The sequence below is a fragment of the Mastomys coucha genome, unplaced genomic scaffold (assembly GCF_008632895.1).
Source record: "Mastomys coucha isolate ucsf_1 unplaced genomic scaffold, UCSF_Mcou_1 pScaffold4, whole genome shotgun sequence".
Lineage (NCBI taxonomy): Eukaryota > Metazoa > Chordata > Mammalia > Rodentia > Muridae > Mastomys > Mastomys coucha.
The window spans coordinates 12,219,481-12,240,647 of NW_022196910.1; the positions used below are offsets into that span (position 1 = coordinate 12,219,481).

Genomic DNA, 21,167 nt, shown 5'->3' on the forward strand with positions numbered 1-21,167 from the left:
CAAATCAAAGAGATGCGCTCTATGTAAAATGAAATCCAAACATGTGGACTCTAGAAATCCCATCTCTGCCTAGCTGATCAGCTCACGTTGGCTTAACAAATGAGTTGAGGCTGGAGAGATAACTCGGAGGTTGAGAGACTTTCCACCCTTACAGAGGACAGTCGGATTCCCAGCATTCACGTAAGACAGCTCACAACCACCTGTCACTCCAGGGGACTTAAAGCTTTGTGCTTCTGTGGGCGCCTGAATGTACACACAAGTGTGAGCAGCCCCCCCCCACACACACACACATACACACACACAGCTCCATCTGTCTATCTTCCTCTTGTATGTCCAGTACCAGCACTTGGAAACCTAGAGGTGTCTAAAATAACATTTGTTAATTGAGTAAATTATAGTCACTTAAAGCCACGCTTCAGTTCAAACATTACAGGGAACAAGGGTAAACATCTCAACAAAAGATATAACACAGGAAACACATTATGGGAATATTTAGAACACAGACTTTTCCTAGTAAGAAAAAAAATCTAAGTAACTCATGAAAAATTATACTTCAAACTACATACAGATTCTATTAGATTGGGATGTGTTCACATCTAAAAAGACAACAAAACTAATTTTAACAAAGAAAATAAAATTCTTCATAAAAATCATTAAGGCACCTGTCCTGCCAATTCCAGTCGCTTGTTGCCGTAATAGTCTCTGTCATCGACCTTGTTATCTCCTTGGGCCAGGATCACCCTTCGCACCATCACTGCGGTGTAGATACACTTAGCTCGGAAATTGAATTCCTTCACCTGAAAGTCAGAAATCGGAGAAACATTTTGAGATGGTGCATCCTAAATTAAGGTGCCTGGAGAAAAGAGTCAATGTTAGTACATTCCAATAAGAAAGCAACAAAGTGTTATAATGCTGACCACTTTAGGAAATCCAGCTAGTCTAAACTTCCCAAGAGGTATACGGACTTTCCATCTCCGCATTTACTGCCTCAGCTAGTTTTCCTTCAAAGATGACTACAGTAACTGCTTCACTTTCCATGTCCTCCTTGCCACTCAGCCACTGCCCTCTGTGGACTGCCAGTCACTGCCCACTGTGGACTGCCAGCCACTGCCCTCTGTAGACTGCCAGCCACTGCCCACTGTGGACTGCCATCCACTGCCCACTGTGGACTGCCAGGCCCTGCCCTCTGTGGACTGCCAGGCCCTGCCCACTGTGGACTGCCATCCACTGCCCACTGTGGACTGCCAGCCACTGCCCTCTGTGGACTGCCAGGCCCTGCCCACTGTGGACTGCCAGCCACTGCCCTCTGTGGACTGCCAGGCCCTGCCCTCTGTGGACTGGCCTGTGGTGAGTGCGACTGAGATAGAGCAGAAATAATGGCACACCAGGTCTAGACTGACCCTTAAGTACACTGGTGCTTTCACTCCCTGTCTCCAGCCCTGAGTCATCAGAGGGCAAGTCCAGGACACTGCGGGAAAAGCAGTGCATTTTGCTATGAGTGAGGAGGCATGGTAGACACCAAACTCAGGAGACCCATCACATTACTCCACTCTCAGCTATCATTTGCAGTTTCATGACAGGCCCACGAAAAAAATCCCTCTCAAACTTTGGGTGAAGGCTAGTAAACACAGACCAATGATACAACACAGTCATATTCAGCCACTGAGGTTTGAATCTTTGTTACACAGTGATAAAAAATAATTTATATTCTCAGTATTTACAAAACTCTGTTGCATCTTATTTTTCTGATCTTAATGTTTGGTAAGCTGCTTTGATCATCTAATTCTTTTGCCTGTTTAATAACCGATAATGGTTGTTTTGCTTATCAATGAGAAAAATAAAAGATTTTATTAATCACATTTTTAATCTTCAACAAAGCCCAGTTCACATTCCCCTTTGACATACATAAATACTAGTGGACTTAGAGGCAAAAGTAAATATAAATATTCATAGGAACCATTCCTGCTATACAATGTAACTCATTTTATCCACCTCCCCTTTTAACTACTATATGCTAGAAACCCAACCCTGGACCTAAACTGAAATCCCTTCTGAGCACGGGGATAATGTTATAAAGAATCACATGGGAAGAAGGAATTCTCAACTCTAATGGTTGACATGTCTTGTAGGTGACGAAGAGCAGTTGAGACATTCCTTGGGGGGCATGAACACAAATGACCTGAAGTGAGTAAGCTCTAAAATGAGCTCGGAATGCTGCAACCAATGTCAACAGAACCCTGGGACCTTTCGGATCTCACCACTCTTACTGGTGAAGGCTTTCAAATCTGTGTATGTGTTACAGGCATCTGGAACTTATGAAAATATATATGGGCAGTCTGAGGCTCACTCTGGAGCTTCTGACTCTGTGGGTCTAGGGCAGAATTTCACTACTGTTAGCTGATTCCCAGGCAGTAGTCCAGGGGATGCTCTTGAGAACAACAGCAGACCAGGGGACGGTCTTGAAGAACAACAAACAGTATTGCCTTATCTTGGTAATACCTTACGTTCCTATACTGCTCTCAAAAAAACTGTCTTAAAATATTTGAAAACTGTTAATCTTTTCCTAATTCATCTATTCTTTACTGAAAGATGTATAGCCCACATTTAAAAATAGTACTTCAGTCTCTTTGCAAAAGAGCAAAGGAACTGTGCTTTATGAGCCAAATTTAGCAAAGGTCTGCACAGCCAGCAGTGTCAAGGAAGCCTGTTCTGCCACTACAGTATTAAGGTAAGCCAGGCTCCTACACCATCTTGGAGGGCTGGGAGACAAGAGCTCTCCGCATAGCCTGCATCCTGAATCATCACAAGAGACTGGGGAGGAAGTAGTCTTACTTCATTATACCATGAAGAAAGTTAAGTTCGGAGAAATTCAAATTAGTGCAAGGAAAATCAAGAGTTCAAAACCAGGATCTGAACAACCATATCTCAGCTCCAAAGCTCTTACTGCCTGTTCCCATTATCTACTTTTGTTGTTTTGAATTTTAAATGCTTTTCAATCATCCAAAAGAGCTTAAGATTCAGTTCAGATATAGCTTCAATAACAACTTTATAATTCTCTGAATTAGATGACAGATATATAACCAGAAGCCACAGAGCAGTGTAGACGTATTTATGTATTGTTTGCTCAAAGTGTTCTAAGGTTAGAAAACTGATCCCGACTGCCACCACAGGCCAGTCCACTTCCACAGATTCCCTAAAAGTTGCAACCTTGAAATCAGATCACCCATGATGGAACAGTTGGTAGCTCTGACTTAGCAAAAGAGCACATACATTCAATGATGGAAAGGCTGATTCCTGGCAATGTGCCACATACCAAAAGGTTGATGGGTGTACCACCTGGTTTTGTATCAACTTGATACAGGCTGGAGTTATCACAGAAATAGGAGCTTCAGTTGGGGAAGTGCCTCCATGAGATCCAGCTGTAAGGCATTTTCTCAATTAGTGATCAAGGGTAGGAGGGCCCTTGTGGGTGGTACCATTCCTGGACTGGTAGTCTTGGGTTCTATAAGAAACCAAGCTGAGCAAGCCAGGAGAAGCAAGTCAGTAAGCAGCACCCCTCCATGGCCTCTGCATCAGCTCCTGCTTCCTGACCTGCTTGAGTTCCAGTCCTGAACTCTTTTGGCAATGAAGAGCAATTATTTGGAAGTGTAAGCTGAATAAACCCTTTCCTCCCCAACTTAACTTCTTGGTCATGATGTTTGTGCAGAAACAGAAACCCTGAAGAAGACAATGGGTTAACAGGAAATAAACAGGACCCACTTCACAGCCAACAGACAGGCTCCAGCCTTCTCTCTGTACACTCAGCAGTCAGGTAACAAAGCCAACCACCCAGCTAACATGGATGAACTTCTTCGGAAGTGATGGAAGCTGGACAATGGAAACTCTGGGATTTGAAGTGTTGGGGATGATCTCAGCCAATACTGACTGCAACCTGCTGCTGATGGGGGCTAAGTTCCAGTGGGACACTCCAGTCCTCTTTAGAATACACTTCAAACAGCATAAACCATTACTCAAGAGTCTTTAGAAGGAATTAACGAGTCTCACGAGTACTACTCAAAGCCAGCATTACTCACTGGTACATGGGTCAGAATGGTAGAAGCCAGGAGTTCTCTTGCTTCTTCTATTTTCGTTTTCTTTGGTCCACCTCCCCACATTCTTTGTCTTCTTACTTTATTCCCTATATACTTCAAAGCCTATAGAAAACAAAGTAATGCTTGAATTAAATTACTGGAGATCACCTGACCTGCTGTTACAAGCAGAAAAAGCAAGGACCCCAGTTACAGATTGCTGCTTTGGGAACAAAGACTCGACATCACACATCAATAACAAAATAATAGCACCCGCTGCCTACCTAGTGCATGGTTCCCTTTTGATTTCTAAATTGTCTTGTTCCTACAAAATTGATACATAACTGTTTGAAGGGAACTGAGAAACCATAGATGTGTTTGTGTGTAGGTGTCTAGGCAGCCATCAACTCTTCATTCAGAATATCACTGCAGGATGCAGTTTCCCATAAAGAAACCAAACCACGTGAAGACTGCCGCGATAAGAGCTACAGAGAAAACAAAACCTAAATAAATCCAGGATTAAGACACTGTCATAAACTAGATGGCCTGATAATGTTTAAACATGACTTACAGTTTGAAGTCTTTCTCAAATAACCAATAAATTCATAATAGATCATTTTATTCCTAGCAGGGTTTTAAAAGCCCCAAACTATGTGATTCTAAAGTCCTAGGCTCTATAATTTACATAGCTATGAAAAGGACTTTGGATAGTGGAAACAACCCAGATTTCAACTATAAGCCTATAGTAGCTGGGTGCTGATATCACAGTTTCACATCTTCACATCTCAACTGTTGGGAGGCACAGGCAGGTGAATTTCTGTGAGTTCAAAGCCAGCCTGGACTACACAGAGACCTTGTCTCAAAAAAAAATCAAATAAACAAAACCACCTCAGTGGTGAAAATGGTATAATGATGGCATGGAGACATCTAAAAACTGAAGCAAATCAGAAATCCATAAAGCACCTTATGTCGAGTGGTTGACTCACTCTTGACAAAAGCTACAAAATGAGAAAGAAACTGTCCTTTCAAAAACCGGTGGTGAGACACAGCCCTGTACCAAACGTGGACAAGGAGCCTGGCCAGTGCCCATCTCACACCAAAAGGAAGAAGTGATCTGAGACAAGACTTTCGACCTGCTAGCAGGTGGTACATGCAGATCTCTGAGTTCGAGGCCAGCCTGGTCTACAGAGAGAGTTCCAAAACAGCCTGGGCTACTGAGTCTTAAAAAACAAAAATAAAATACAACACCTGCAAACTCACTTTCTGTTCAGGGGAACAAAACATTTGTCTTTCTTATGTTAATTAATTATGTCTTCCATCTTTTCTCTGACCCAATCTAACTGAGTTAGCTGGAAAGTTTCCCTCAGTGTCTATTGATGCATGTGAATGTGAGTTTCCAACCCTCTGTATAGCCCTTGCTTCAGTTCTGTAATGCTGAGGACTATCTGACCAACATGATTAAACTGTGTAAGGGAGCTCAGCAGAGTTCTCTGTCATCAGCAGGACACTCTTCTATCACAGACAGAAGCACATCTCCCAGAACTGTTCCTGTTCAAATGACTGGTGTTTAGTTTCTGCCTCCTGCACATTTCTTACTGTTTCCTGTCCATGTTTTTAGATCCTGGACATGATTCTCTAACTTTGTGATGAAGATTCCTGCCTATGAAACATTTTACCTTCAAGGAAGGCCAGAAATAGTACCCCTAGGCCAAATAATGCTTCCTGATGCTGCTTGCCAATTAATTATTCATTAACCACAGAGAAAGAAGAAAGTAGCACAGAACAGTCTGCAGCGAGCTGTGCTTTGGAACTATGCATACTTGTATGATAGTAAGCTTCCTAAGAGTGTGACTCAATCTAAAAACCATCAAGACTGACTTGATTTCAAAACATGCAACAGACATTAAGTGGGAATGCTCTCTCTACATTCATCCTGGGTGGCCAAAAGAAAGAAAGCCAGGACTTGTATTCTCCTGTACCTCATACACTAGACAATATACATACGGACAAATTCAAGCCACCTATTCTAGCTCTACAGAGGCACGTCCTTAGCTCCCACAGGAATGCCACATGGACTTAGTGTAAGCCAACACATTATGAAAACAGTCCGAGTACTAGGACTCTCACACATGAAAGAAGTATAATTTGTTTAAGAAGCATAGTTTTTTAAAGTATGTTTATATACATGGATTTCCCTAACATCATCTTAAGAGTCTTGTCCTCAGATTCCAAGGGTCTCACCATGCTTACCTGAGGTCAGAGAAGACCCTGAGGCAATAAGAGAAACTGTTCGTCAACCTTTCTTGATCTTACAGTAATTAGGAATTCAGAAAATAGGATGAAGACTGAACAGATACCATTGGGTTGGGGATGAAATGGATATTATGAGCTATGGACACAACTCATTAGCAGAGTGCCTGCTTAGCAGGTACAAAGCCCTGGTTTTGGTCCCTGTAGTATTACATGAGAAATGTCTCCCCTCATGTATTTGAACACTTGGTCCCCAGCTGGTGGTTATGGAACCTTCAAGAGATCCACCTATGTTAGAGGAAGTATGTCACTGGGAGGGAGGGGAGGCTGTGACGGTGGCTTTGCCCTAATTCCTGCTCTCTTGCCACTTCCCTTCTGTGGACACAAACGTGATCGACAGCTCCTGCTCCTGCTTCCTGCTCCATGCCTTCACTGTCACAGACTCTACCTCTCTGGAGCTCCAACCAAAATGTAGTCTTCCTTTTGTTGTTTTTGGACATGGTGTTTAATCATGGCAACACGCCCCAACACCAACACCAGAAAGATAGTAAAGAGAAAATGAAACAGGCAAACCTCCGAGTTCTAAAAGTGTACCATTCCCTTGAACGAATAGGGAAAATGGTGCTTGTTACTGAAGCACCCAAGAAGCCTCCTGCCTACATAGACTCCTTCTGAAAACCCAAGACACCACAGGCTGATGGTGCGCACACAGCGTGCAGGCAAACTCATTCCTCCGGTTTATAGCATGAGTCAAAGGAACATCTGTGTTGCTCTTCTTCTGAGCAGCCTCCCCACATAGACACCTCCAAAGCCTCTGTAGTGGGGGCTTACTGAGATGAACAGCACTGCAGTGGTCTCAATGCACAGCAACGGACAGCCTGAAAGGACACACCTGCATCTGGGTGAAGATCTGAGCTTTCTGGCACTCCTCCAAGCTGGGCCCAAATGCAGCCATCACATGTTCCTCTGTTCCAATCATCTGCACAATTTCCTGGTCACTCTCAACACCCATGGCCTAGGAAGGGAAGAAAAGATGGCAGAGTGTTGGCTTTGTGTCTCCTCACTGACATTTGCTTATGCTAATCTGCCATTGTCTGTGGGTATTACTTCTAAGCAAAAGCCAGCTCTTCCCTCAGAAACCGTGCCATCTGGCATCGGCAGCCATGGCCCAGGCTGCACGAGAACCTGAAACAGAAATTGTCATTCGGAAGAGGAAAGCAAACATCCTCAAGCACTTTTCTGCATATGTGCAGCCCTCTCAATTTTTTGAAATATTCTAAGAGTTTCACCATGAAGAAATGAGGCTGGGAAATCTAGTGGCGAGGCCTGGTCACAGTGGCAAGAGCAAATAAAAGCAAGACCCCCGAAGGTAGTGAGTCAGAAAAGAACACTGCTGAACCTGAGTGTGACCCCAACTAGGTTTGCCACAAGATCATCTTTTTCTGAAAATAATCAAATCATTCATATTCACACAAAAGAATTTTCCTACAGGATGTCTTAGTTTAGTATTCTAGAGATACCATATACTATGCAAACTTTAAAAGAGATATTTAAAACCTAGAACATATGTAGCCAGCCTAAGGAACCCTCTTAAATGTTCCTAGGTGGCAGTGGCCGTAAGCCTCTGTTAGTCCCACGTGGTCTTAGGCCCACTGACTTCTTCAGACACTTGTCTGGAATACTGTCACGTAGAGACACAGCATAAGCCCACTAACCTCTTATAGATGTTGTAATGATCTGATTCTCAGAAGTCAGGGGAAAGTCATGTTTGTATCAAAATGTCTTCCTTCAGCTTTGAGAGAAGACTGAACAAGAGGATAACTGTCCAGTCAAGCTTGTTGTTTATCTTCTTCCCAGTTCTCTTCCACACAAAAGAGAAGGAAACTAAATCCTCACTTCCAATGCAGACCTCTAAGGGCATTGTTCTTTAAACCACTGAGAGGGTGGGCATTTATCTGGAAGCTGTGACTCCTTAGTGTTCCCTGAGACCATGCCAACTCTACCACCATCATATACTTCCTTCTACTGCAGGTACAAAGGCAGCAGCAATGGCACCCTTTCAGCTCAGAGTTCTATGATCACACATTTGACCTGAGGGATGATGCTAACTAAGCTGGTATGTCCCTTTTATACCAACTGAGGGGAATTTGAAAATGTCCCCAAGGCCCCTAGCTCCAACTCCTCTGAGCACAGAGTTCATTTAGTGACTCCTCTCTGTGGGAAGAAGTGACTCAGCTTTGGAGGCCTGGTTTTTCAGGCTCTGTAGTTTCCTGCTGCCAAATCATGAGGGTACCCATGAAGAATGTGAAAAGGTTTAGAAGTTAGGACAAACAAAATACAAAATAAAAATCGTCTTCCCATGTTGCTGGCTGTTGCCCTGCTCTAACTCAGCGAGAGGACAACAGTCAGACAGACAGACTGACAGCAGATAGTGTGCCAGAACCACCCAGCCAAGTAACCCCCACACTGCTGAGTAACAAAACAAAGATGTGTTTTGTAAGTTATTTACAAGTTGACATATCCTCTCCTAAAACAGAGAGGCTGCAAAAACTCAGGAAATTGAAGAAACTTTGGGGACTCAGGAAGCTGATGAACCTTACAAGACTCAGAAAATTAGGACTTAGCCAGCTGTGTGGTGGCACACACCTTTAATCCCAGTACTCAAGTGGCAGAGACAGGCAGATCTTTTGAGTTCCAGGCTGGCCCGATCTACACAGTGAGTTCTAGACAAGCCAGGGCTAGATAGTGAGGCTTTGTCTAAAAAACAAAATTAAGCAAAACAAAACAAAATTTAAAAACTCAAGAGGTCCTTCTCCAGAGTTACAGAACTCTGAACAAACCGTTGGGGGAACAGACCAAATGCCTGCAGGATGAACAGGAAGCTCTAAGAACGTGCGTGGCTCTCGTGAGCTGTCACCTAGACTGGCACAGCTCTTTTGGCTATGCAGCTGCCTTGAGTCATGTATGCTCCTATAAGGAGCCCCAAGAAACTCACTGGTTCAGCAAGCTAAACTAAGATGGGACTGTCTCGCTGGTCAGATGTTACCCATCTGAGGTTTGTCCATGTCTGTCCATGTCTCCCCAGGAAAGGCCACACAACAGCATGATAACTCATACACAGCTCAGATAGCAAATACAAAATCAGTAGCAATCAAATTCACTATTTGAACATATGATTTTATTTGAGACAAGCTAACCTGGGACTCTTAATCCTCCTGCCTCAGCTTCCCAAGTGCTAGGATCATAGGCATGCACTCCCACAAGTGGCTTCACTTTTCCTTTACAAATACATTCTCAAGACTCAGTTCACATTTTTATTAGTTTTTGTAGTCCTTCTATCTCTAACTTTATAGAAAACATTTATTTAAGTAGCTGCTAAAGATAAATGTCATTATTTTAAAATCATATAAATTCATTAAAACAGTCTTCTATGATTAAAAGGCTAGCACCTCAAAAAGTGACCAGTTTTAACTTTTTAAACAAAGAAATAAAAATTGGTGTTATAATATTTTATAAATTTTAAGGAATACGACAAAGAAGATATTGTAGGTATTGAAGGGGGGTCTATGGGAGGAGCGGTGGTACAAAAGGGGAACAAGAATGTGATTCAATTCTATTTAATTAAAATATGTTTTTAAATGTAAAAAAAAGAGTTCATCTCTTCAATATATTATTAATTTTCAATTAAAAATATCAAAACTAATAGGACATAAAGCTAGGCATCTTGGGAGATATGTGGGAATTTTTATTCCTGTTTGGTAAATTATCTTATTAAAAATAAAATAAATAAAAAATAGCAAAAATGAAATAAAGAGGAAAGAAAAGAGAGGGACAAGAATAAGAAACAAATAATAATAATAGTAATAAAGAATTATGAGACAAATAAACATCCAAAAATTAAAAAAAAAAAGAAAGAAATAAAAACTAGGCATGCTAACATCTGAACCATTAAATTGGAGACCACTGGGCTTACCTTAGTAATTTTTACTTCAGTAATCTCTAAGTACAAAGAGACTACAAGCTCTTTGGTGTTTAACAGTAACAAATTTAATAAAAACAAATCCTTTCTCGATCATCATTTAGTTGCCCACCCAAGGTGTTCTGGTGTAGAATATAAGTAGTAGTTTTAAAGTTGTTTATCACTTTTTAATGGTTTAAAATAAATCTAAACAGAATACTTGGGCCCTACATGAATGCCTAAGCTGTAAAAGAAACTATGCCAAGCAATGGTGAAAGGCACCGTAAGCAGAAAGCATGCATACTGCCAAAGCTTTCCAGTAAAAACCTAGGCTCGTCCTATCAAGTCACTGAACCGCAGGGGCCATAACTCAGTCAAGTGTCATCAAAGGGGCTTCAGCTCCAAAGACTGAATCAACTTTAGCACTGTTTAGCCTTCAGCAGTCATGGCTACAAACATGATGGCGTCGCCATGGAAACAAACAACGCGCCCACCCATTTTGCTTTACAGACATAATTTAGGCACCTGAAAAGTAGCATTATGTGGAACTCTTTGTATCCCTGAAACCTCATCACTCCCACTAATAAGTCAAGAAAAAATGCTATACAATAATAACCTTAGGGAAAAATGGCTGAGATGAGATCATATTTGTCCGAATGTCACCAGTGGTCACACAGTCAGTAACCCTGAACAAAACCCAGGAGAGATACTTTTTAGAAAGTGGCATGAAGCTGTCCTCAAACATCTACAGAGTATAACTTTTAAAGGTAGGAAAAAAAATACTAGTGAGCACCAGAGAATGTCTTGAACCTATGGAGAGATGCTGAGATACACTGTGTAAGGTTCTGATGAGCGTGACTTCCAAATACAGCCAAGGTTCAGAAAGTTCTGGTTTTCTGTAAAGTAGCTGAAATTATTTATTGCTAACAGCAGTCCTGGTAGATAAGGGAACATCGGTGATGACTTCTTTAAATCTGCAGTTGTTTCTCTTTAAAGATAAAAAACACCCATAGAAGTTGGTGTTCTAGAAACAAAGCCCAGCTCCCAAGATCCTTTTGGGCTACAAATGCCACCGCAGTGCAAGTGCTGAAAGCTTGTGACACAAAATGGGAAGGGGGAAGATTCATGGGCAGGGGAACCTCTGTGGCAATTCAGGCCCATAAATACGGCTGCTCCAGGCCTCTCAAGCCTAGCCTGTCATACTCAGGCTGGCCGTGGAATCTGGAAACCTTGCAGCTCTCGCCACTTTTAGCCAATTGTTTGTTACAATCAACAACCACCGTGTCCTAATGACTGTCAACGTCTGGGTTAGGGCCACACCACACACAAGGAGAAATGATGTGGCTCTTCTAGTGCCCCAGTTTATTTTCCTCAGCTTCTGACAGAAGCGGGTAAGGAAGGCTGAGCAAAGAGAAAGGCCTTCCATGCTAGGAACACATGATTCCATTTGTGCTTCGGAGGGGGATTTTCCCTTGAAAGATGAGTTACTCAGGACTCAGAGAGGCTGAGAGTTCTGCCCAAGGTCACACAGCTATTGAGTGGAGAAACAGATTTAGACTAACTCTGGGTGCCTGTAAGATCTCCAGGACCCTGCACTGTCGCCCAGGTAGAAATGTGAGAGGTAGTAAGTTCTCAGCAGTGGACTGAACGCACCTGAAGGGGAGGACCAGAGTAACAACTGTATGTGATCAAAAAAAAGGGGGGGTTAAATGCTTATCTTAAATGTCAGACCTTGCTCGTCATATTAGTAATAAACACATTTCTGGAAAGCACACACAATACTGACCACATTTCAGAAGTCTCAGTGTATGTGTAAGACTGAAAACATCAGAGTTGAAAAAAAAAAAAGGAAAAAGAAAAAGATACCTAAAATCCTACTCTAAGAAACTGGAAAGTAAATTACATACATAAAAACCACTAGCGATGAAGGTGCAGGCAGATGATCTCACCTACTGTAAGTAAAACACAAAATAAGTTGTTAGGGATATTACAAGCCACAAGAAAAAGATCTGCAAAATATGAAAACATGCTACACCTTTCAGAGCTTTTCTTCATTTTTCAACTGGCTAAAAAATGACAGACTGTTAATTCACAGCTTTTTTTTCTAGATAGAATTTATGTCAGCAACATCTGTTTATGCTTTCAACATAAATATAAAACAAATCTGTAACAGGAGAAATTGTTTTATTAAACTTTGGTTATGTAGTTAAAAAAAAAAGGAATGTTAAAAGCTTTCCAGATTTCTCACCCATGCACACATCTCATTACATGTGATAAAAAAATCATATGCTTTCTGATTAATTAACATCCTATTCTAAAAACAGAAATGCTATTCACATTCAAAACTTTGGGGAAAAAAAGTCCCATGGATACATGGAGACATACTGCCCTCTGCTGAAGATGTAATTCCAAGCAGGCAAATAATGTTCCTCCATCACTGTGTGTGTACATGAGACACTGTTGGGAGCTGCAGGGTTCCTCTAAGAAAAGCTATCACAAAGACATATTATAATACAAACACACACACATGCACACACATAAAACTCCTTCTGTGCTTGAACATCCAAACTTCAAAGAAAGGAAGTAAGACAGGAAACGGGTGTGAGACTCTCTGGACTACTGATGAAATGGTCCTGTGACTATCACTGTCATCTGGCAAAGAAAATTAATTTACTATCCTTTTTAAACTCAGAAGCATATTAAGCTAAACATAAAAAAATTCCATAGAATCACTTTCATGTGTCTGTATCTCAAATATGGTTATTTCTCAAGTTAAAGAACCTGTCTAGTCAGCATCCAGTCAATACCTGCGAATGACCAGGGCCATAGCCCACCCACAACCAAAAACCAGACTTGAAGCCAGATCCCTGACTCCCATCCTCTCCAGGAACATCTTTCTTTAGGAGTAGAGGCTCAGTCTCTTGTTACTCCAAATGATTTCCCATTTTACCCAGCTCAGTTCCTGCCACTGTGGAGGATCTCTGCCTGCAGATAGAAGGTGTTCCTACTGTAAAGCAACTATGGCACAGGAACACTGAGTCCTAAAGTGAAACCGAAGGGTGGCCACTGAGCAGTGCTGGTATTTAGGGTCATCTGGCATGCTGTGCGGAGCCTCCTGAGACCATCTTTATTATTTACGGGCTCTTTACTAAAGCTAGTCCTCAAGATCCTCCTTATTCACAGTCCATACCTCACAACATGGTAAATGGACGGACCATGGAGCTTTCCAAGAAGAGTATCAATTAAGCATTTCTACAGGAAATTGCTTTTTGGGGTTCTAAGTCAACACTTCAAACAAACTTTTAAGCACCCATTTGTATAGTAAAGACACCAGTTTATTTAGAGACAACAGACTCTAGAAGGCTATAAAAAATGAACAGATCTAGAATTTCCTGGATAGAGCCTACAGATGTCCTTGCTCTTGTGACATTATCACAGCACATTTTATAATATCAAGGGCTATCATGTACATGAAATGAGACCTGGCTAAATAAAGTAGAACGGTCTGCCAAAATATAATACGTCTGTGTGATGGCTAATCCCAATAGTTAACCTGATGAGACTGAGAAGCAACCCAGAGCAGGCTTCTGGACATGCTGTGGGGGACATCTTTGATTAGATTATGAGATTAGGTGATTATTATTATTATTTGATTAGGTGAGAAGACGCAGCCACTCTAGGTGGTATCACTCCCTCGGCTGTGGTCCCGGACTTCATGTAAAGTAGGAAGTGAACTGAGCACACACATCTATCCTTCTCTGTTCCCTGACCCCGGGTGCAATGTGACCAGCTGCTTCAGGCTTCTGCCATGAATTTTCCTGCCATGATTAACTGTGAACCAAAATAAACCCTTTCTCCCTTCTTTTGTTTTTGTCAGGGTCAAGTCTGCATGCACAACTATCTCATGCATACCCAAGATGTGAGTTACAAAACCAAAAAAGAGCTAAATGTAAAGTAATGTGCACTGCACGAATCACCAAAACAGATCTGTTTCTACTCATGAATATGCAAACTAGTTCCCGAAAGACTCATGGGAGACCCTAACGGGGTGGTGTTTGGTAGCACTGTCTGGTTGGGAAGAGGGTGGAGAAAGGCTTACTCATCACTACCTGCCAAAATGCTAATTCTATATGAAAAACACTAGGTCTGGTGAGATGGCTCAGCCGGTAAAGGTGCTACTGTCAAGCCTGATGAGCCAAGTTCATCTGGAATCCACTCGGCAGAAGGAGAGAACTGACTTCTACAGGTTGTCCTGTGGCCTCTACACATATACTATGGCATGTACATTCACACGTACATACATGTCAACATTTACATGCATGCACAAAAAGAAAAATGTGGTAAGATTTTTTATTAATATGGAAAACAATCCAGAGAAATTCTGTGTAGTTTGCAGGACAAGAGCTGCAGCTTTACCTTAAATATGATGACAATGGGTATATCTTCAGACAGGGTGTTGTGCCTACCTTAAATATGATGACAATGGGTATATCTTCAGACAGGGTGTTGTGTCTCAGATAGAATCGCCCCTGTTTCACGGCCATGTTGGTTCTACTTTTCTTCTCATGGGTGGAGCTGTAAGTAAACAGATGCCAGTTAAGCTGCACCCCTCCCCTCCCAGGAACGTCAACAGCAATGCTCATTACCCAGTCAGGCACAGCTGCTCATCAAATAAAACTGTCTCTAATTTATTAGCTTTAAAGACACACACCTGCCTTCCTTCCTTCCTTCCCGCCTTCCTTCTGTGAACACTTAAAAACACTACAACTGTTCTGTCATCTTCAAGATTATGATGGGAATTACGTGGAAGGATGAGAAACTTTCACCCTTTGACCTAATTTCCCTTCCTTTTCCCTTGTGTGCCTGGTTTGCTGGCTGGCCTTGAACTTGCTATATAAGGACGATCTTGAACTCCTGCTCCTCCTCCTGCCTCCTAAGGGCTAGTGCTAGGATTACAGTCATATGCCTCTGCCCAGCTTGTAACATATCTCACACTTATTACATCTCAATTACTTTGATTCATGACTGAGTTTTCTTTATGAAAAGAAAAATCTCAAATGGCCCAGGCTACTTTCTAAGAAGAAAGCTTTAAAATCAGTAATCCAGAAACGTTATCCAGTCTTGGCACAGAATGTAACGTAAAGCTATCTATCCTAGGTTAGCTCGTTCTATAGGTGCCTCTGTTCAGAGACTCCTAGCAGAATAGAAAGCACTTCAACAGCTCTATTCAGCCATAACAGTGGCACACACGAATGCCCACTCCACTGTTGCCACATGGCACATGAGTTCTAATCTCCACATAACAACATTTACTGTGGGCCCCTCTAAATCACATATGATGAAATCTAGACTTAGAGAAGTTAAGTGACTACCCACTCCAGAGTCACAGAGGCAGACAGATCTGTGAGTCTGAGGTCAGCCTGGTATAAAGGCAAATTACAGGATAGCCAAGGCTGTTATGTAGTGAAACCCTGTCCTGAAAAATCAGAACAAGCAAAAAAACAAAGCCATGATGTAACAAAGAAAATGACTGGTTTCTACTAATTCTTTGATAAAGGCCATCATTGCTAGCTGCCTCTCCACTAGAAAGAAGCAAGCAGAACTCTGTGTTAACAGGTTCATTACAGGCCACCAAAGATCAACTACTGCACTCATGTCTCACCTAGGCTACAGTTTCCCTGTCCTCACAGCCCTCAGCTTTCAAACCACATGAGAAGAGAAGTTACGAGAGCCCAACAGGTTGCTGCTTCGATCATAGGTGAACTGGGGAAAAAACAAGTCCCGACAGCTAACAACAGCCTGCTAAGTCATGGTACAGCTCGTTCAATATTAAACATGGAACAGTCCTTGCTTACAAAAACCCGAAAAGGAATATGAAAACTCTGAAAAGTGCTTTGTTCGTCTTTTCCTTTAAAGTTTCTTTACTGCTATAAATTAATAAAGAATACAAATTAACTAGTGCCCTTCCAAACTCTTGTCTCACATCTCCACTGCTCAAATCTTAAAACCAATACTGTTTTTATAGATGCACACACAATGAACTGTACATACACTGCCTGCTATGGAGAGAAATACTGCTCCCTCCACAGGAGAAGGCAACCAATCACCAGCTATTGCCAAAATGATGACTATTTGAAAAAACACCATCTGTTTCCCACACCTGGTAACTGAAGCTCCAACGGCCCCTTTCCTGTCAGCTTCCACGATGATCCTGTTCTTGGACAGCTGCTCTTGGATGAGAATGACTTTTTCCACTCCTTTAACAATGAAGTAGCCACCTGCCCGAGGGAAACAAGAAAAGCTCACACCTCTTCCGTACCCAATGCAAATAGGTGAGGGCAAGGAGCTCCTGAGGTGCTCTGCAGAGTACCAGTATAGACTAGCACTGAACTAGCCCTCCCCACCTCCCAAGTCCTCAGACTACAGGTAAGTGCCTATGATCTTCACTTCAGGAACCAACAATCATGAATTTGATGGGGCTGCTGACATTGCTCTATGAACTGATGACAGTATCAGATAGTTTTACAAAAAGTTTTCCACTGGGAAGAGGGATCCTCAACTGATGAATTGCTTCTATCATACTGGCCTGAAAGGCATGCCTACGGAGCATTATCTTGATTGCTAACTAATGTTAAGAGGGCTTAGCCCAGTCGAGCAGTGGTGGCACATGCCTTTAATCCCAGCACTTGGGAGGCAGAGGCAGGCGAATATCTGAGTTCCAGGCCAGCGTGGTCTACAGAGTGACTTCCAGGACAGCCAGGGCTATACAGAGAAACCCTGTCTCAAAAAACAAAACAAAACAAAAAAACCAACCCCTTAGCTCACTATTCCCTAGACCTAGAAAAGCCAACTAGGACAGAAATCAGAACCAGAAATGGGGTGTCTCTGTGGTGGACCTGATCATGTTGGTTTAAGGAAGATGACAGTATTTGGAACTTTGGGTTCCAGATTGAGTGCTCAAAGATTAATGGTTTGTTCTATGGACACTCGGAAGGTAAGAATACTGAAAATACAGATAATAGGGCCTGGCTTGTAAAGATACAGAGGGAAGCAAAGACACTATGTTTGTGTTGTAGTTTCCAGAAAGACGCTGAGGAAGTGAAACCTTTTGTGTTTTACTGGGACAATGGAGGTTGGTTAGTAGGACCAAGAAATAGCTGTGATTAATGAGAGGCCAGCATCACTGATGAGAAATCTGGGAAGTGTTTCCTGAGGGTGAGCACACAGAAGCTGTGGTCTAGAAGGCAGCAGAATTTGTTAAGTTTCAGTCTTCTATGTGGTACTGATTTGTCAGCAGGACTGAGGCTTAGCAGTCTGTGGAAGTGTTCTAGTCCCCTAAGCGAGACCAGGGGAGGCTGTGGGTGAAGGTGAAGCCTTAGCTCAAGTGCAGACTCCAAGATACCGGAGTATCGTGGGACATCTGGCAAGGCTGTGGGCAGGTGTGCAGTGAAGCTGGTCTGTACCTGGGTGACAAGCTATGTGAGCTGTGGATGGCAGAACCAGAGAAATGGAGTTGTATAAGCCTTCTGGAGCCAGAAGGTCACGAGTACATCTCAGATGTCAGACACCGAACTTTTTACATTGTTGGATTTTGCTTTTGCTTTGATCTGATTACAACCATGCCCTGTTTCTCTTTGGAAGAATGGAGCACATAACTTGTTTGGGTCTTTACAGAAGCCCACATATTAAGAGAGTTGGTTTTTTAAAAGAGATCTTGTACTTTTAAAGCACTGTGGTTTTGAAGACTGAGGGACTTTTAAGGTTGAACTGTATTTTATATTATGATATTAGCCTGAGATATGGAACCAGCCAGGGAGGAAAGTTTATGGTTTAGCCGTGATATGTCTGTGTGTCAAGCTGACGAAAGGATCAAATGTACTAGTTAACACTGTTGTCAACACACTGGGCAGAGGGAACCTCAGCTGAGGAACAGCCTTCATCAGATTTTCCTGCAGGTTGGGGCTGGTGAGATGGATCAGCGGGTAAGAGCACTGACTGCTCTTCCAAAGGTCCTAAGTTCAAATCCCAGCAGCCACATGGTGGCTCACAACCATCCGTAATGAGATCTGATGCCCTCTTCTGGTATGTCTGAAGACAGCTACAGTGTACTTACATATAATAATAAATAAATAAATCTTAAAAAAAAAAAAAAAGATTTTCCTGCAGCATGTCTAAGGGTTTTTTCTTGGTTGCTAACTGATGTGGATGTGGGAAGGCCCAACCCATGTGGCCAGCACCTTCCTTAGGCAGGTGGGCCTGGGCTACATAAGAAATGTAGAGGGACATAGCCTGGGAGCCAGCCAGAAAGCACCACTCTTTCATGGCTTCTGCTTGAGCTCCTGCCCTGGCTACCCTCAATGATAGATGGTGACCTTGAAGTGTAAGCCAAATAAACCCTTCCCTGCTCCAAGTGGCTTTTGATCAAGGTGGATCATGGTAACCGAAAAACAGTCTATACTATGCACGTGTATACTGAGCCTACAGAAAAAGAACATTGAACAGATGACTCTTTCTATCTCGTAAGCAAGGAATAACCTGGGGTTATCAGTGGAAACTCAAAGCTTTTCTAACAAATCTGGAACAATAATAGACAACTGAGTTTTCAAAATAATGATTTATACTGAATAAAAGTCACAAGCCATTATTACATTTTACTCCACATAATTTGAGAATAGGGTAGCGTGAAATTTTGTTCTATTTGTAAATTAAAGTAAAACCAAGGTAATACATTTAACTAATGGAAAACTTGGTTAGAGTCTAGAAAGTCAGGTTCTTCCTAATGCAACCAGGTGAGGTGCTCATGCCTGTAAGCGGGGCGCCTGGGAGGTAGAGGCAAGAGGATCGGGTGATCAAGGTCAGCCTTGGCTGATTAGTGTTTGAGGCCAGTCAGTACTACATGAGTTCCTGTCTCCTGAAAAACAACCAAGTAAGCAAAAACAAAACAAAAACAAAAACAACAACAAAAAACACCACCCCCACCACCAGAATCTTCAATTAGGCAAGGCATTCAACTAAAGCAACTATGAGCCAATTTAAATCATAAGTGAAGGCACTAGGAGACACTGTGTTGTACTGTTCCAAGTTTTACCAAAAATACTCTAGAAATAAGCACAAAAATATAAATTTTGAGAGCTTAAACAATAGCAAAAAAGTTTTCCTATCTCTACCTTTTCTACATTTAACACAGGCTGTCATGAGCTACTGGGGTCTTCTCAGAACAGTTTGGACAGCAACTATGGGAGCATCTCAAATATCAAGTATCTCCAAAGAAACTACTGCACAGAGGTGAAAGGAAAGAACAGGCCATGTTGGTAAGCCAGAAGTCAAGCTGCTAACACCTTGAAGCAAACAAAAGAAGAATCAGCATATGTTTAGAAATCCAGAATAAAGCTTGTATGAAATCTCCAGTTTTATGAACACAGTTTGTCCAACAAGTCATCAGAAGGCAGGACGTCTACAGTAGAGCACTAGGAAAAGGAACAGAGCGAGGGGGGAGGACACCCAAATCACTCCCATGCCTGAGTCACCCATATACCTGGAGTAAGGTGGGGACACCTGAGTCACCTACATACCTGGGGTTGGGGGACACCCAAGTCACTCACATACCTGGGTCTAATGGACATTCGTTCAATTTGGCAAACTCTGCTGGAGTTTTCCCTGTCAGAACACAGTTTGAACTTCGGAGCATGATGGGCATTCTGTTTAAAGTAAAACAAAAGGAAGTTATCGTGCACGGACTGACAGAAAAATTGCAGCAAACACATGGCAGAGGGGCCTGCATATCCGTGTAACTGCTTAAAAGAGGCAGTCTATGGCAGACCCAAGGGAAAACCAAGATTTCCCCAGACATATCTTCTGACCCAGATGACAGCTGGGCTGGACAGCGACTATAGCACAGCTAGGAAGAGAATCACTAAACAGGAGAAGGTGTCAAAGAATGTGACTTCAGGGACACTATGAGATGGACTTTTGAAGAAGAGTGTTCTAGGAAGAGCCATGCAAGAGCAATTTGAACCACACTTATTCAGACTCCTAGAGACTTACTCAGGGGGGAAAGGCTGTGGATCTTAAGCATGTCTGAAGGCCTTCACAGTACTATCTACACAGAACAAATAGAGGACCACAGGTAAGCAGATGACGGTCACACAGCTGAAGAGAAGGCTTGAAACACGAGCCAAGGCAGGTTACCAGAGGGAAACTGTAGACAGATAGCACTGCGGACCAGAGGACGGCCTGCATGTGGGCACTCTGTTAAGTACCACATGGAGGTCAGCTAGGGAAGAAACTTTTCATCTTCAGAAGATGGAAAATAAACACCAACTCAAAGTCTGACATGAAAAGATGTATGTGGCACAAAGAAAACCCAAACAAGGGACTGGACTGATGAGCACTGGCTGTTCTTCCAAAAAATTCAGCTTCAGTTCCCAGCACCTACATGGCAGCTAACAGCCATCTCTAACTCCATTCTAGGGGATCTGATGCTAGCTTTGGCCCTGCTTTGAAACCAAGCACACATGTAGTACACGGACATACATGCAGACAAAGACCCACAGGAACAAATGTATAGAAATATAAATAAATGTTAACTTTATGAAACAACGATTTTGAATTTATGGATTTATGGTTAAAAAAAAAACAAGACAAGAGGAACCGAGGGTGACAAAATTTTAAAAGTCAAGGACAGATTTGACCTGTCAAAGCTTTCTAAGATTCTATTCTTGCTAGGAGTATAAAGATATACTCAATACAATTTAATTCTAAAGTAACATAACTAGAAATGAAACACATGCCTTTCAGAGTAGGTAGAAGAGAGAAGAAAAAAGCTCCATTTAAATGGAGTGAAGGAGAAAAAAAAATTAGAAAGTTGTAAAGAGTTCATGTGCAGAATACAC

At 42.2% G+C, this 21,167-nt stretch overlaps 1 protein-coding gene across 1 annotated transcript in view; it reads right to left on the reverse strand.

Moving 5' to 3' along the window:
- The window catches only part of Polr3b (RNA polymerase III subunit B), a 99,240-nt gene that overhangs the window by 67,526 nt on the left and 10,547 nt on the right, over positions 1-21,167 (reverse strand). Inside the window, exons 7-12 of the mRNA XM_031350230.1 lie at positions 19,882-19,973; positions 16,436-16,553; positions 14,742-14,850; positions 7,210-7,332; positions 4,074-4,193; positions 663-797 (exon numbers count right to left, since the gene is read on the reverse strand). Of these exons, the coding sequence (XP_031206090.1) occupies positions 663-797; positions 4,074-4,193; positions 7,210-7,332; positions 14,742-14,850; positions 16,436-16,553; positions 19,882-19,973 (697 nt within the window). The remainder of the gene's footprint in view (positions 1-662; positions 798-4,073; positions 4,194-7,209; positions 7,333-14,741; positions 14,851-16,435; positions 16,554-19,881; positions 19,974-21,167) is intronic.